Source organism: Squalius cephalus, assembly GCF_949319135.1.
Source record: "Squalius cephalus genome assembly, chromosome: 14".
Taxonomy (NCBI): Eukaryota; Metazoa; Chordata; class Actinopteri; order Cypriniformes; family Leuciscidae; genus Squalius; species Squalius cephalus.
In genome coordinates, this window is record NC_137135.1 from 14,210,171 (window position 1) to 14,228,213 (window position 18,043).

General features: G+C 37.8%; 3 protein-coding genes across 5 annotated transcripts in view; 2 read left to right on the top strand and 1 right to left on the bottom strand.

Moving 5' to 3' along the window:
- The window catches only part of sowahab (sosondowah ankyrin repeat domain family member Ab), a 394,094-nt gene that overhangs the window by 10,800 nt on the left and 365,251 nt on the right, over window positions 1-18,043 (top strand). The gene's annotated exons all lie outside the window — the stretch shown is intronic.
- nudt22 (nudix (nucleoside diphosphate linked moiety X)-type motif 22) lies at window positions 444-4,115 on the top strand. Of its 3 annotated transcripts, none has more exons than XM_079892724.1 (7): window positions 444-506; window positions 612-896; window positions 1,246-1,729; window positions 2,941-3,054; window positions 3,179-3,276; window positions 3,354-3,447; window positions 3,975-4,115. In XM_079892724.1, the coding sequence occupies exons 2-7, from the start codon at window positions 811-813 to the stop codon at window positions 4,074-4,076; spliced, it is 978 nt and encodes a 325-aa protein (XP_079748850.1). In that variant the 5' UTR covers window positions 444-506; window positions 612-810; the 3' UTR covers window positions 4,077-4,115. The 3 variants fall into 3 exon arrangements, with proteins under 3 accessions (XP_079748850.1, XP_079748849.1, XP_079748851.1); XM_079892725.1 differs by having other exon boundaries at window positions 461-514; XM_079892723.1 differs by having other exon boundaries at window positions 444-896.
- Window positions 4,072-16,979, bottom strand: LOC307171227 (heterogeneous nuclear ribonucleoprotein U-like protein 1). Its single transcript, XM_079892722.1, has 14 exons — window positions 16,263-16,979; window positions 16,087-16,183; window positions 14,767-14,843; window positions 14,530-14,669; window positions 14,314-14,416; window positions 14,008-14,120; window positions 11,398-11,661; window positions 11,155-11,277; window positions 9,407-9,517; window positions 9,143-9,311; window positions 8,847-9,029; window positions 5,513-5,577; window positions 5,351-5,428; window positions 4,072-5,270 (listed from the first exon to the last, which is right to left on the bottom strand). The coding sequence occupies exons 1-14, from the start codon at window positions 16,810-16,812 to the stop codon at window positions 5,211-5,213; spliced, it is 2,133 nt and encodes a 710-aa protein (XP_079748848.1). The 5' UTR covers window positions 16,813-16,979; the 3' UTR covers window positions 4,072-5,210.

Sequence of the window (18,043 nt, forward strand, 5' to 3'; positions counted from 1 at the left end):
TTTTGTCATTGAAAGAATTTTGTAGTTTAGAGGGAAGTCTTTATTACAGTGTTTTTAAATATTTGACAGGACTAAAAGTCTCTCTGAACGAGTGCAATTTCTTTTTCTGTTTTCAAAATTCTAAATGATGATTGAAGCTGCGGAGTAAAAGTGCGAGAACGTAAATGGTAAAAGTGATTTGTTTAGATAAAAAAAAAAAAACATGTAAATATAAAGTAAGGTAAAGGGACATTTTACTCTTCACTTGAGATAAGTGTGGTGTAGAATAGATAGGCTACTTTAGATATAGCTGGAGCATTTGAGTTTAAGTAACCTCGAGTATTTGAAATGTTCTTTTCATTTAATCTCAGATAATATACAACGCACCATGTGCTTTGTTTAGGTTTCAGACAGTACGTTTTGTTAAATTGTTGTTGATCCAGGCTTTTATTTTGAAGTACAGCGCTTCCGGAAGTTGTTCAGTTAAGAGTCCTATTGCCTCTTAGATAAGGAAGCAAGTTTTTTAGGTAAGGAAGTAAGTTTATCGTTTCTTAGGCATTAAATTGCATATTTCTGTCACATTTGTATGCTGTTTTTAAACGTTTGTAAGGCTAACCCAACTGTTTTTATAGTTGAGACAGTACATGAAACAGGGGAACAGGCAGACTTCGACACGAGGCATCTATCAGTTGATTCACAAACTCAAACTGTCTCAAAACATGCAGCCTATCTGGATGCACACTGTTCAAAAACAGCATGCCTAGGTAGGCACCTCAGTAAGAAGACACCCATGCTGAATGTCCACTTAGGAGCAGTCTGAAAGGTTTTGTCATGGATCCAGAGGTGTCCCTCATGCTGCACTGTGATCCATTACAGGCTCTCGGAGAACATCAAACACGCATAGAAATTTCAGACAGGTACAGTCTCTCTCTCTCTCTCTCTCTCTCTCTCTCTCTCTCTCTCTCTCTCTCTCTCTCTCTCTCTCTCTCTCTCTCTCTCTATATATATATATATATTTTTTTTTTTTTGACGTGGTGTTCTGAAATGAGGAAGCAAAGTCATCAGTTTTTAAAATGTGTGTTACACTTAAGGTTGTCATATTACATTTTAAAAGAAAAAAAACAACAACCTATTTTGTATCTTTACATTATCAATAAATGAAGCGATTAAATGTCCGCCATTTAAGGACCAAGGAGAGAGTTAAAAACACACACTTTATACATTTGAGGCAAAAGCGTATTTGTATGTGCTACACTCCCACATTAGATTCAATCGGCAGAGTTTTCCTGAGATCGAGCAGCACATCGAAGCCGTGTGGAGTGACAGAGTGACCCAAGAACCGTGGCTCTTCAACGGGGCTAAATTCAGATTGCACTCAGCGATGCTCACCGTCATGGAAAACGGACCAATGGGAGAACAGGCTGTCCAAAACAAAGGAGACCAATTAGAAAGTGGCGATACATCCTCGGACAGATTACCAAAACATGAGCTATCATGTGTCCTAAACTTACAGCTAGGCCTGACCTGTTATAGAGACTATCTCGGGACTAACTGGTCGCGCGAGGCGGCGAACCTGCAGAGTCACGGACGGAATGAACGCGCAGACCCGCAGGCGTTCCTCGCGCAGCCGCTGGGCGTGGGCGCTGTCATGGCAACCGCTGATGGAGACGTGGTCCTGCTGAGGAGGAGCCAGAAAGTGGCCGAGGCTGCAGGACTGTTAGACATACCTGGAGGTCACCCAGAACCAAAGGTCAGACACATCATCAGGGTTTCATACCATACCAGGGTTTCATTATATCATCAGCTGTCTTGGCATTGCAATCTATATATATAAAACTTTTAAATGCATCATTATGCATGAATATGAGGAGATCACCGCAGCACTGTTGATCCTGAAGACATTGATTAGCTTGTTCAGGTGTGTTTGATTAGGGTTAGAGCTAAACTCTGCAGGACAGTGGCCGACGTTCCCCATCCCTGCATTAAAGGCATTTCATTTGACAAAAATGTCTATTTTAAATAAATGTTATTCTTTTGAACTTTCTATTTATCAAAGAATCCTGATTAAAAAAAAAACTGATTATTAGTTTTTCAAAAAGCATATTAGATTTCTGAAGGATCATGTTTTTTATTTTGGCCTGGCAGTGTATATTACAATAGAGAACAATTTGTAATATCATTTTTTAATCTGCTTTTTTGATTTAATAAATGAAGAGTTCAGATGCAAAAGCCTCTAAGTGCCGTCTGAAATTTTCTTCTAGAATGATCATTTTTATCCAGCTTGTATATTTAAGTTCAGTAATTTCACTTACATGGCAATGAAAATTACCTATTAATTGTCATTTAAGTGAAATTACTGAACTTAAATATACAAGCTGGATAAAAATGATCAATAAGAGTTCATCACAATAAGTATGTTCTGAACTCTTCAAATGCAATCTTGTTCAACATATGATACTTCTTATATTAAATAATGGTTTAAATTAAATAATAATTGTTAAAAATATATATTTTGTAAGAATATTACATAGTTGTGCAAGGAGTCCAGTGTTATATTTGTGATAATGCAATGAAACATGGCAAATTGTGCGGACATAATTTTTTGGCCAGGCTCTCACACAAGAGAGAACCAATTAAATATTAATAGCTGATTATGTTGTAGTGTAGGTTTTTATTTTTATTATATAAATACCTTAACTAAAGTTAGTGTGTTGTTCTTCCCTTATATTTAAAATATATATATTTTTAAATAATCCTCATATTTTGATTGTTTAATCAAACTTGTAGGGTCATTAAAAACAAATATGCCCTTCAGACATCGCTTTTGGCCACTTCGCTGTATATACATTATGAACATAAAATTGAACATAAGATACTGATAAGAATGCGCTTTGGATAAAAGCATCTGCCAAATGCACAAATGTAAATTATGAAGAATATCTGAAATCTGTCCGTGTGCAGATGGTGTGTCCGGAGGTCAGCGAGGAGGCCATATGTGTCGAGCTTCTGCAGGGTAAGGAGAGAGCCGTTGTTTCTGAGATCTTCTCCTCTGTGTGTGCAGAGATCAGTGATGAGGTGTGTATCTGCGGACTTCACATCGGATACACACTTCTTTAACCACATATTGGGAAATGGTGGCCGTTAATGCCACTGTGCTGATCTCATCATCTTTCTTTGCTGTTGTTGTTGCTCATTGCAGGTGAACGTTCCTGTCGGTTCTCTAAGCAAACCGCTGTTCATGGGAATTGCGCTGAACCACACCAGCGCAGGCCGACCCAGTGCAGAGTTTTACGTTCGGTAAACCCCATCCTAAATCATCTTAATCTGTTCATGTTGAGCTGTTCTTCACAGCTGTGTTTTTTTACTCTGTGAAGGTGCACTTTGACGACTGAGGAAGTGAGAGATTTCTATAGACGTGGAGGTCCTGAAGCCCATGAGTCCACTGACATACTGTTTCTTAGTCGAGCGGTAAGCATTTAAATAAATGCAGACAAATCCACATCAAGATGTTGGCTGCGTCCGAATCGCATACTTCTTTGAGTAGGTACTTATTTTGGATAAATAATTACTTCATTAATGCTAAAAAAAAAATAGTATGTATGTAGTATGCTGTCATTGTCATGTGACCTACCAACATCAGTTATGTCGCTTCACTGCCATTCACAAATCCTCTGCCGTGGCCTCATGGGATAGTAAAGTGTCCATCATATGCTCACGGAATATGCCGGATGTAGTAGGTCATCCGAGTACTTTTTTGCCTACTCTTTAATGAGTACATACTACTTTTGTCACATACTGTTTTTCGCCTACTATATAGTAGGGAAGTATGCGATTTCAGACGCAGACACCCTTTTGTCCTGTTTATTCCATATTCACATCTCTTTACATGTGCAAGATGTCTACAAGACAGTCATTAAACACAGAATATTGGCTTTTTCAAAAGACATTGTGTATAAATATAAAACATTTTCTATGTCATTTTCCCTATTCTACAGAAAATGCTCCAATTAAACGATCGCTCCCCCCTGTGGTCAGAGATGTGTCCTTCAGCTAAAGGTGCAGTGCTCCTGTATCAGAGGGTGATGCCGGATTACTGATTTCATTAGAATCACTTAAACTTTAATGATGTATCAGGGATAACATTGAGTTGTGTTGCATACAGTAGTGTATTGTATTAGAGACTTGTTTGAAAAATTGAAAAAACATACCATACAAATACATTTTGTATACTGGTGGATGATAAAGTTGTATAGCCATTTTCATGATATTTATACATAAAAGTTCTTGTACTGAACACATATAAAGTATATTTTGCAGAGATACCTATGACATTTATTCTTTGTAATGAATAAGCAACTTTTCATATTAAATTAAAGTTTAAGAACAAATGACTAAGACCTTTTAATTTGCTGCAACATTGCTTTAACAGTTTGGGATTCACAGTGAAAGTCTTTTCAAAGAAGCTCAAGGGAACAAATATTATAATATGACAGAAATCGCACGCATGTGATTATTAAAACACTGCCAAGGCAAAACAAATTATTAAAATTCTGGAACATTCATTTTGTACTCATCCCACTAAAAATGTTAGATGTATGAACCCGTTGAGAACAGTTTTCACAATAAATATATTTCCTAAACAGTTTTACAGAGAATATTCCCTCACAAGCCACAATGAGCTAAATGTGACAACGAGAAGGAGAACCTCTGTAGATTTACACACATTTACAAAATGTTTTTGAATGGATGTTCAGTGCAAATAAGTAAAGATGGATGTCAAGAAATAATTGTCTTTTCTTTTTACAGTACACCGATGACAAAATGAATCATCATCTCATGATTTCTCAGTCATTAGAAAATAGGTTAAAACAATATAAAAGTTGGAACAGCCCTAAAAATACATTTTGTAGATTAAAATCCCTTGTAGACTACATTTGAGCAGCTTTGACTTCACCATCACGTTCCACAGAAGTCACACAGGTTTCTAAAGACATGAATGAAGACAGGATCTTTCATTTTTTGATTAGCCACCCTTTAAAAACAAACTGCATTCCTGTACTCAAGCCAGCTCCTCATTAAGCAATGACCTTTCTTAATGAAATTACAGACAGACAGAGCCAATTACTGTTGTAAAGGTGAAGCACTGCTAATCAAAAAACATGCTGATTTGGAGTGTTTTGGAGTGTTTTTCCTGCTACATAAAAGTTTGGGGTTTATCAGAAACCCTTCAACTAACTTGAACATCCATAATAAATGCTACCATAACTCTGGTTTTGCTCAGGAAAGCTCCACTGCAAGAAAAACAAAGATGTATTAAGTATATGCACATTTTGAATGTTATTTTGAATGTCAAACATGGTTGTTTCCTCACCTGCCCAGTGCACGGCCTGTAATACTTCCTGTATCTCTGAGGGTCACTGCTACACCCGAAGGCAGATGGACGGCGACTCTAAGAGAATAATCCACATCAGTCGTCATATAAACGTCCTGCAGAATATCTGACAGTGCAACATCATCACACTGACAAACTTACATGTGCTTTCTGAGATGCACAGTGGGAGTGTTGATCGTGACAGCCGAACGGACCTCCCCTCCAGCCTTGGAAGATAAAAATCGCACACGTTTAGAGCGGCGCAATCATTTAAAATAGAGATCACGATTCTCCCATGATTCTGAACTAAACAAAATAACGCAATTTTTAGTTTTTTTAGAGGTTCTAACAAAATGTTAATAGCTGCAGTCTATTTTAAAAAAGATTTCATTAACTCAAATAAAATAAAATAAAAAGGTTTGAATGAATAATTTAATGACTCATTCATAGACTTCACTCGTTTCATTACTGGATATGAATCGCGTTTTTGAACGAATCACTTGAATGAACGATTGAATGACAAATACATTTTTCAAGTCACTTGTCGCCACCTACTGGTGTAACGATGTAATTGATGCAATTTTTATTTAAAGCCAAAAGGTGATTTACTTTAATTTGAGCTACCATAGACATCATCGTTTACATTTGAAATATAAACTTTTATCCCAGTACTTCTGTGATAATTTGAATGATTGCAATACAGAAACAATGATACTGTGTGGATACCTGACCTAAGCAAAATTCTGTTAAGGGGCCGTCCTACCTGACCCATGGTTTCCATTACCACACAGTCACACCTGACACTCCAGTGCTCCCACTCCTTTAACTAGTACTAATGAAAATGTAATTCCTGATATCAGAAATAGACATTGTTACTAGAAAAAGTACATTCTTAATATCAAGAATTCACATTTTTAATAGTACAAATTTAATTATTGATATCAAAAATGCATCCTGTAAATGAATAAAAGCTAAAATGGCTTGCCATAGCATATCACTGTGTTTTAAATGATAAAAACAATACTTGATGGTTAATATTTACTGAGGGATGTGCATCCATATTGACCAGTAGCCTATATCCAGCCAATCAACTTTTTAAATGCAATATAGCCTATAAATCAATAGTCAATGTCAACACATTGCTTCCCATCTTGCTTTATTGCAGAGTTGTAACTAAACTGACTTGGAGACTAGATAATCATTGTCTTGTTTTAAAAGTATGTGCGCCTGTAATGAGGAGTGCCATCACACCCATATTGTACTGGTCCCCACAGATGTTTTGCTGGAAAGTATGCGTTTCATTTCGTGCATGTGCATATGAACACGATAATGTGCGACGTGGTTATCTTTTCCGAGCTGCAGTTTATAAACAAACACAGTTGCCCTTTGTCGTTTATCAAATAGTTGTATTTCACGCTAGGGCTGGACGATTTTGGAAAATAATCTAATTGCGATTTTTTTTACCAATATTGCGATTGCGATTTAATATGCGATTATTTTTTAAGCTCTTTATCTTTTCTATTATTCAACAAAAACAAGCAAAAAATCATTGTAAAATAGGGAAGGGAATCTTTAGGCACCTCATGAGCCGATACATTTTTTTTCTTTAATTGATCTGATTAATAAAACTTTAAATATTTAATTACATAATTATAAGTAGGCCTACTTATAATAATTACACATTAAAAAACTAAATTAATACAATTACATGTTAATAATTTTAACAAATATAGCTTCAAAACAAAGAGGGAAAAAAAAAATTTCTTCAGTGCTTTCAGTAGCCTATTTAAGAGTAGGCTGTCTGAACGTTTTCATCTCTTTTGAAATTATAAGATGTGGTTTGTCCTGTCTGTTTAATAACTGACTGTACGTGTCACATTAATTTCGCGTCATAAAAGCATTTTGAGATGCAAGTACATTTAACCACGTAGACAGAGTCGCTCACAGCCGCATGCTCAAACGCTCTTCGCAAAACGCACGTGAGTATTTGAAATTGAAAGCAGCTTCTGTCGGTGATTTTCATATTTTTAATATATAAGCCAACTGCATTCCAAGACATATGATGCCCTCGTAGAACATTTGTAAGTAAAATACCGGCGGGCGAGACCGCGCACTACAAAAGTAACATCACGCAGACCGCGCGTCTCTCGCATCTTGTGCAATGAAGCCCGCGAATGTCCTTGTAATTCGCTTCAACTTTTCCGAACTTTATTAAAGATTATTTCTCATAAGGTTCAAGTGGTGTCGTGTGTGTGTGTGAGTGTGTGTGAGAGACAGAAGCAAGCAGATACGGTTGTTTATAAAGCACGCGCGTCGTCACGTCTGTGTTTAAAACTAAGCTCAGACATAAATCTGAAATTATCTTAATCGATACAGAATCGTTGGAGATAATCTATAACACAATATCACATAAATTAAACATAAACTGTTATTTCCTGTAGCCAGGTGGTCTATATGTCTCGCGTACCAAGTTGATGCTTCATCTGCAATACAGACTGGTTTACTCTCGCGTCACGTGACCAGACTATAATCGCAGCTTTGCGGTTAAAAAAATCGCATTTCATCATATCGCGATATTATCGCAAATGCAATTAATCGTTCAGCCCTATTTCACGCTCACTTTTTTTGTCAGGCAACAAGTCACAGAACACAGCCCTGGAAGTGGCCGGCATTAGCAAGCAAGACACAGACAGACCAAAAGATGCATTGCCCAGCTGGGTTAGAGAGACTAGAGAGAGATGCACATCAACTTAACTTTACTGTTCTTTGCTGACATCAAACTTGGAGAGGAGAGAACACAAGTCTTCCTGATTGCTGTTCGCGCAATTCACTCTCATAGTGTTTCTTTTCTCTCTTTTCATGACCAGAAGTATAGTACGCCTTATTTTCTCATCGATGTTGTAAACTTTGATTGACACGCTTTGACACGAGGGGGACGTGACAGTGATGATCGATCATGAAACCGATGATTGCCGTGACTTTAATTATTATTATTATTTTTCTGATTGGTTATTGTCCTATTTTGGGCGGTACCCGAGGTGTGATTGGTTAGCGTAGGACAGCACTTTGTCCAGACTGGTGAAAAAAAGTGAAACTATGAATTTAAAAATTACAAAAGTTTTTTTTTGCCTTTTGTGCTGATGCAAGTTGTAATGTTACGTTTATGTTGTGGATATTTAGGATATCTGAATAATCTCCTATGTGTCATATAGAACGGGCATAAATTATCTGGTGTTCATTCACTCTTCAGCTTCACCTCATGCAACTATTCCTTTTAGATGCTTCTTTTTCGTGAACATTAATGCATTATTGATAATCTGGCAGTGTTATATTTCTAGTCATATTTTATTTTCATATTTTGATGGCATTTTACTTGTCAACATTAATCTTCGTAACAGTGTTTTAATTCAAATATTTCCATTATCGTAATGAAGGACACACTCCTCTCAACAACGCAACAGCAGAAGTGAAATCATCTCTTAGCATCTCTTCTTACCACAGTGATGAACGAGGCGTTTTTGACTTCCTTGTCTGTGTTTCCTGCGTTTGGGAGGAGTGGGTAAGAGGCGGCGTGCTTCCTCTTTATAATGTGTTAAGAGCTTCAGGGCCTCGTCAGAGCCGAGCTCCACAAACGTCACCTCATCCAGATGCTCTCCCTGCTCTGGCAGTGTGAAGCTCACTGGAAGAGATGAAAACAAATCTTTCACAAGTGTGCAGCAAGTCCAAGACCAAGCTGTAACACGGAAATGTGTCTTGATACCTGTCATCAAGTAACCCAGGTTAAAGTCTGACCTTTGGCTTTGTGAAGAGACACTTCCTGAACTGCCATGCCCTCGTCCTGTTGGCGCTGTATGAGACGTCTCCTCCACACCTCGTCAGGTGGAAAAACCACCACTGCTCTTCGCTGGTAACCACGGAAACAGAGCATCTTGTGTCGCTGGGCAGATGGATAAATGTTGGCCTAGGAGATGAAAGTGAAAAAGAGAGAACACATGAATGAAAGGACAAAGCAGATGAAGCTTTGGTCCACCTTACCACACACACATTCCTGATTACCTGATCAAGGATGTAGTTCCTCCGCTTGGTTGCAGCTATTTTGATCAGCTGACTGACACACTGAGTGGCCTGTTGCAACATCAGGTCTCTGTGATTGGCTCCAGGAGGCTCCTATAGGAACGGAGAATGTGGATGGAAATATAACTGTACTCATGAACACTAAAGGAAGAATTACGATTTTATTCATTTTCAGGACTATGGGAACTTCGTACTAGTCTGTGTTGTTATTGTTAACTAAAACTATTAAAAATTGTTTAACTGAAAGCTGAAATAAAACTACATAAATATTAGATAAATAGGTAACACTTTAGATATATAGCTGCAAGCAGCGATGACGGGCCCAAGCCCTGGCGCCACCACTGGCTTTAAAACAACTGTGCACTGCAGGCAATATGCATTTTAACTGGGTAATTGTAAAAGAACTACATCAAAATCGTTTGAATATGCCACATTTACTGCAGCAGCTGGTGCAGAAACACAAATGAAGATATTTTAATATATTTTTTAAATGAAATCTGAGTGATTTCTGTTCCTTCATTGACAGCCTACAAAACTACCACTTTCAAGCCCCAGAAATAACAGACATAATTAAACTAAACCATGTGACTCCAGTGGTTTAACCTCAATTTTATGAAGTGACGCAAGTGATTTGTTTGCGCAAAAAAAACAACAACAAAAAAACCCACTTTATTTACAAAATATTAATCTCTTAACGCACGTTCACGAGAGCAGCACAACATATGCGTGTTGAGTTGACGCGAAAGCAGACGTTGCCTGGCCCTGATGGCCGACGATTCCAACGTGTATGTAAAATGAACATTTTTGATTTATTCATAAAACAAATTTCAAATAAAAATATTGTCATGTAGAGCATTTATTTGCAGAAAATGACAACTGGTCAAAATAACAAAAAAGATGCCATGTTTTCAGACCTTGAATAATGCAAGGAAAACAAATTTATATTCATTTTTAAACAACACAAAACTAATGTTTTAATAATTATAATAATATATATACACTGTAATAATAGTAAATGTACAAAAATAACTAGTGGTACTAGTCTGAAACTCATTTTTATGATAAAGGCCCATTTATGCCATCAATATTCTTCATGAAAATTCTGTGCTATAAACATTTTATTTTGCAACCTACATACAGTGCATATCATGTCAATGGTGTTTTTTTTATTTATTTATGGAGAGGTGTTCTAATCTCTTTTCCGTCACACTGTGATAAACCAAGTCCAAACCAATAAGATTTGCACTTTTGGTAACATGCCCAGAGCCGCTGCGGTTACATAAAACTACAACTTTGTGGTGTGTCCGAACAAAACTGTTGTGCTGGATTAAAGTGGTTACACAGAAGAAGAATCCCAAACTGAAGATGAAAGTTGAGCAGCTGCTGTGTTTGGTGTCTAAGTACAAACAGCCTTTTGATAAATGCAAACGCCACAACAAGAATCTTGATAGGAGGGAGTTGTTGCGGCAAGGAATTACAGATCAAATTGGAGTCAACAGTGATTTTCATCTTTCTTATTTTTGGCTATTTCTGCTTTTATGTAAGAGCCAAGTGTCAAGGAGTGCATTAGCATTTTCATTCAGCACACTCAGAATGATCTGAACAGACAAATTGAACCAATTTTCGTGAAGAACATCAGTCTTGGTGAGAGCAAGTCTTATTTCTGACATGCACCAAAACACTGTGTCTGGGTGATTTCCATTTCACGCAATCTTGATAGATTTTCTTACCCTCATGCAGTTCAAAATGGAGTTTGTACTCAGAAGATTGTAACGTTTCCTTGGGTTCTGGAGCATATGAGCCTGAGCCCAGTGGGTCTTACCAGAACCTGGCATACCAACCATCATCAGCACCTGACAGATGGAGAAAGAGGGTCAAAAGACAGAATTTGATCTCTTAATAACAATATTCATCCAGATGTTTGTTTAGTTTATTTTTGGAAGGGTTTAACACACTTTTAAAAACGTTCCTACCTCATATTCACTTTTAGATGTTGTCGGTAAAGTCGTGCGAGTCCGTTGACCAGGAGGAAGTATGACTAGTGTGCAGAAACCAGCAGGAAAAGGATGCCAGGGAGCATCTGGATCAAGATTGACCGAAACCGAACAGTTTTTGCAAAGTACGTGGGGATAGAGAGCTTGACCTCTAAGAGCAGAAGACGTCAGGTGAAACGCCACTCCAAGAGAACGCCCATTTTTGTGAAATGAAAGTGTTGCTTCTCCCGTTTCACTGATGAACTGGATAAGGAATACAAATCGATTAAAAGCCTGAACTGAATTAACCCAAGAGCAATGTGATGTTGATCGAAAGAACATAGCATGAATAAGCTAAGCTAGGCAAGGCTGCATTCGTCACAGCTGTCCAATTTCAAAGGCTCCTTCGAATGCGTCCTGGGTCGTGAACGAGTGGATCCTTCGAAGCCTAGCCTATCCCAAGATTCATTGCACTTAAATGCCGGATTATGTTTAGCGGTGCACCATATATCGGCCGCCGATATAATATCGGCCGATATGGTCATTTTTTTTACACATCGGTATCGTTCCGATGTCAAAATATGGCCGATGTGAACAGGCCGATATTTGACGTGTGAAGTTGAAGATGAAGTTGACGTAGAGAACGCGCCTGAGAGAAATACACATTTCATACAGATGACATAAGCAGAGAACAGTCTGTTTTCTTTCGTTTTGAATTGTTCTGTTTAAAAATAGACGTTTCAAGCTTTCTATATAATGTCTCAGGTCTGTGAGGCAGGTAGGTTTCGGTTCATTTATGAGACGCGCTCCAGGTTCACGCGCGCGCCGTCGCCTCCATGTCCTGATTAAATATTTTCTACTATATTTACTTCTTTTATTTAAATCCAGGCAATTGGTTGATGAAACGTTGATCAAAATTAAGATACAATTAATACAAAACGAAATAAAATTTAAAGACAGGCTTTGTGCTTTCTGCTTGAGGTCTCTGTGAAAATTTTAAAGCAGTTTTTAAGTGCCGCTTTCAGAGCGCTCACGTCCGTAACGGAGAACTGGCCCGTCCGTAACATTGTTAATGCAGTCCAGTGCGAATGTTTTTTTCCTCTTCATGACACATTTTTGACTGATCGTTTTTTGACTCATAGATATTTGAATATATTGCCTGATATTTGATACCCGTTCGAATTTGATTTTTCTCAAAAGTGACAGCACGTGTGATTTGTGGATTACTGATAAGCGCGAGTGGAGAAACAGGCGTTTATTTATTCATTCTCAGTGTTGAGAAACGTAGCCTTCATGTGTTATTGTGTTAATAATAACTAAAGTAGCCTACCTAATTATGTTACATATTTATTTTGTATGAAAACTAGCGCGTTCGTTACTTATGGATTAAAAAAGTAGGCTACCGTTGTATCAGTGCTGCTCTCTCACACAAACACGGACGCGCGCACACAGAGAGAGAAGATAATTGTAAAATGAAAAATTGACGGGCTACGTTTAAATTTTGTTCTTGCTTGTTTGTTTTTTTTTCTGTCAAAATGTCAGAAAGCATTTTGTATTATCTATCCGTGTTTTTAAAATTTGTTAAATGACGGACGTTTTACTGTTAACACAGCCCATAGGCCTATGTCGGATTCGTCTTATAGCCTACTTGTTATTATTTTTAGAATAAGTGATTCGTTATGCTATTATTGGACTCCTGTCTATTCATTGTCAACTGTTTTCTATAAATATGTTTGTATTGGCTAACATTTATTCAGCTAATGCGTGTCCTGTTTAAAATGTGCAATGTTCAAACGCAAAGATAGCACATCACAAGAAGCCCTTTTCCCTGTGGTATTTTTTAGTATCATATTTGGATATTGGAATAATAAATGAAGTAGCCTATCTTAATTGTACACAATGTTCCTGTTTTTTTTGTTTTTTTTCTAAGGGTTTCTTAATTTTAGACAAGTTGACCAGCACACATTATATGCAATGCAATATAATGCATGTGTGTCGTATGTGTGACATATTTTGCACACAGGTAAAGGTGCCCAATATCAGTCATTTGTAAAGTAAAAAAAAATGTGTTTTGGAAAATAGCTCTTTATTTGATAATAATTAAAATTTGTTTTCTATACAGAGATATCGACATCGGTAAATATCGGTATCGGCCATAACAGCAATATTAATATCGGTTATCGGTATCGGCCACAATTTTCACATCGGTGCATCACTAATTATGTTAAATGTAAGTATTGTGTTTCAACTTATTCAAATATCTAATTATACAAACAGAAAAAATAACAGAAAAACAACAACTTTGAAGCAATTCAAATGTTGACTGATATCGTACTAAGATGTGGTGAACATATTTAGGCTGGTTGTGAACCCTGTATTGTTTTCAGACTGTTTAATATAACTTTTCAAAAAAGTCTAGTACAAATGTTACTGTCGTTCATCATCAGCAGAAGTCACAGTTTCTAGATGACAAGAACAATCCTCCGTAGACTAGACGGTCCCATTTAACAACGCTCGCTTCGACCTTCATAGACTTCTAAGGATGCAGCCTCTGAATTGGGACACAGCTATACTATAACCTACTTCTGTACAAATAACTTTGAAACTTACTGCATAGCAACCGATGACATCTCCTTCTGTGAAGGGCTCACCAAATGCCTCTTCCTTTCCTCCAGTTACTATCCTCCCCCGTCCATCAAAACCATATGACAGCTCCACCTCTCCTGAGAGAACAAGAAAAATCAGATAAAAAATGATTTATTATGATTCATTTTTATAGCTGTGTTAATTTTAATCTATAGCAGGATCCTTAGCACCGCACATTTGTATACTTCCCAACCAAAATTTCCATAATCTTTATAATTGTCAAAACCTTTTAGGACGGTAATGCAGCTTATTTTATAATGTTATTTTCACCTAATTGAAGGCTTGTGTTGTCCACAGACCAGCCCACTCTGAGCACATGTGGATCAGGGTCGTCGCTCGTGTCTATTGCAGGTGCTGACAGCCGCTTCACAAACTGGAGACCCAAAAGAGGAATTATTCACCAATATGAAAATGACGGTGCCATTTAACTAATTACTTTTGTTGGTAAACGACAACGTAACATTTACATGATTCACAAGTTCACACCTTGGCTTCGAATCCGACCTTCCCATGACAAAATCCATGGGTCATCCTGCATCCGGACCACAGAAGAGGGAATCTCTCCCAGAAGAGCGGCTGACCGCTGCTTCCATCAGAATCCACCTCAAAATGCAGGTCACAGTTATCTGTGAAACAGACGCACTGTTCTTGAGGACAGATTTTCATCTTGAATCAAATGACCTATTCAATATCTGAGCATGGACTGGAACTTGATGAATTTACCGGAATCCAGTCGAACATCCTCAAAATCTAATTCAGCTTCTTCCTCAGGCTCCGGCAGCAGTTCTGGAGTCTTAGCTCTGAAGACAAACAAGTCAGGGGGAAAAAGTGAGAAATGCTCAGACAGTTTTGTAAAGTCTGATGAATAATACATAAAGAGCGGTAAGATGGCTCTTTATTGGGGTAAGAAGCCCACTGGATAAACTTTTAAAGAATGTATAAATGACTACTATTACTATAATACTATTTATATATTTTTTTTTTAAAGTGCCATTAAGATAAAATAATAAACAATTATTTAAACTTTATTTTATTTTGAAAATTTAGTTGATAATTGAACAACTGATGACAGACAAAGCAGTATTTGAAATTGAAAGTCCATTTTTTAATTGAATATATGTCATAATATCAACACTATGAATGCATATTTAGGGTGTGTTCACACGTGGCATGTTTGGTTCGATTAAAACGAACCCTGGTGCGATTGCTCTGTTACTGCGGTTCGTTCAAGTGTGAATGCTGCCATCCAAACCCTGGTGCGCACCAAACCTGAAACGAACTCTAGTGCCGTTCGAATGAAATATGAATGCAACTCGGACCAAAGACATGTAAACAAACCAAAAATGGGACACAACGTCACAAGATGTGACCATAAAAAGGACAGAATACTCAAGCATGCCAGTTTTATCTAGTCATCATGGAGATGTTGCCCATCACAGTTCAGTTCAGGCATCAGAACCACGTCTCCTCACAGAAGATCTTCATTATGTGTGTGACGGAGGGATTCCTGCCGCTGTTCCAACTCCTTTACACATCTTATAAGCTCTTCACGAGTTCTCAGCTGGTCAAAACACCATCATATGTAGGCTACGCACATACAGCGAGCACATTTATCCCAGCGCACAGCATTGTTTTGGATGTTCGGTAAGTTCCGTCTCAAAATATACAACATAAAAACCGACCAATCAGGTTGTGAATGAATCCCTATGCCTTTAGGTTCGGTGTTAAAATGCCAATGTGAACGCTAAGCGGACCAGGACTAAATGCTTTTTTTGGGGGGGGGTCCAGACCAAACGAACCGAAATACACATGTGAACACACCCTTATGGGTTTGAAAGGACACGAAGGTGCATAATTAAGGACCGATTTTTTTTAATTTTTGGGTGAACTATCCCTTTAATGAAAGCAAAGATGTTTGATAATGTACATTTAATTCATGGAAATACTGAATATTTGTGTGTGTATGCATAACATGACACGCACCATGTTCTTTGAAGTACCTCAGAATATCAGTCATAATGCTATTGTTCTCAATATCAATACCTGTTGTAATGAACGTCCTCTTTGAACTCATAATAATCTCTCCCTCTCCTCAGCTCCGTGTTTTCCTCTAGGCTGTAGTCCACTGTCTCAGCTCCACCTGACAGTCACAAAAATATAATTTTATTATATGATCATCTAAATAACCACTTCTTTAATTGTGCTCTAAGGCGACTTACACTGGTCGTGCTCCTGTGGTGTTTCTGGCTGTGGTGAAATGGCCAAGACTGATGATGTGCATCCTGACACTGCATCCTCTTCTTCAGTAGCAGCGGTTGCCAAGGCGACAGGATGTACAGACTGTGGATTCCTCTGTTGTCTGTCGTCTCTGGATGTAACGGCCTCTGGTGTCCTAACGGACAGCGGCTCTGCGATGGCTCTTGGGGCAGTGCATGAGCAGAGCTGATGTGGGTCAGTCTGTGTACTTTGATCAGCGTAAGCATTCATGCTCTTGCTAGTAGAACTAGTGCATACTGGAGACTGCATCCTAACACACGGCTCGCGCTCCAGAGAGTGAGGCTTCGGCGGCTGTTCTGCAGGCTCTGTCCTCGTCGCTTCACAAACATTTCCCCCTTCATCTCCACTTTTGATAGGTTCAACACCGGCTTCAATTGCAGAAATGAGCCGCACCACCAGCTCGGCCTTCAGGCCCTTCGGGTCGAGACCTCGCTCCGATAACATGGCCCGCAACTCGGCCACTTTCAGCTTTTTGACTTCCGCCAGCAACATTTGGAACAAGACCTGTCAACTCCACATTAAAACTAAAAAGTTAACACACGCATTTTATTTAGTATATAAAGGTCAGTTAGTCCGCACTCTCTTAACGTTAACTTTTTGAGAATTTTCTACCAAACCAAAACACACGACCCGCTGCAGAGGATTCAAGAGAGTGAACCGGGCGCTGATTGGCTACCGTGAGAGAGCTGATCGTTGATTGGTTACCAGTAGTGACGCAGTTTGACTCTTTTACGCGAATCGGTTCTTTAGAACAAGTTGTTTAAAAAAACGTTTCAATCGCCCATTTGTAGGCACACAATGACACTAATTGTAACATAGACAAAGAAACGTTTTTGGACCGTATGACCAAAACTGATACTTACCAGGAAATTGAAAAAAAAAAAAAAACACTGTATTTTTAAAAATAATTAAACACAGTGTTGTCAAAGTTGATATTTTGGCTTGTAATGTATGATAATACTTGCGTGTCATTATATTATTAACATTTGACCAAAATCAAGCTCAAATTAAGTTATGAAGTTTTTGATCAGCTAATGTTGTGTTTTTTTCCCCGTCATTAGTGCGTTGCATTATGTTTTCATCAACTTACAGGTAAATTAATTATAGCTATTGTGCAGTTATAGCTATTTTTTTTTTTTTTTATTTGGCCAAAATCTCATAAAAGACAAAGTGCTTTGCACATGCTTTTTAAAACAGACTCGACGACAAATTCTAGACTACTCTTCTCCGCATAAAACATTTGCATTTATAGTGTTTGTTGAGTAAACGCTGTACTTATTCAAACAAACAATTCTTTATCTTTGCATTGCAAACAAGCAGAGACGGCCCAAACTGCTTTCACAATAGAGTCAGGTGGGAACTATAGGTTTTTACTGACAGCTTTAGGATCCAATGGAGTAATGAGCTTAGTCACAACAAGCACTTTTCATTGGTTAAATAATTAGCAAAACCCACAGACAGACGTAAAGGGTGACCACCAATAGAAATGATTTATAAAAAATAAATAAAAATGATGAAATATGGATATGAGATTTCACGAAATATTTTATTAATTTATAAGAGTTTTAGAAATAATTTAATGATAATAATAATACAAAAAATTCTCCTTATCTTAATGTGCGAGGCATATGCCTATGCATAAATCCTGCCCTGTACATAATGATGGTTAGGTTGAATTAACAAGGGTGTTTATTGTAGATTTATGTGTTCCAGTTCAATTTGT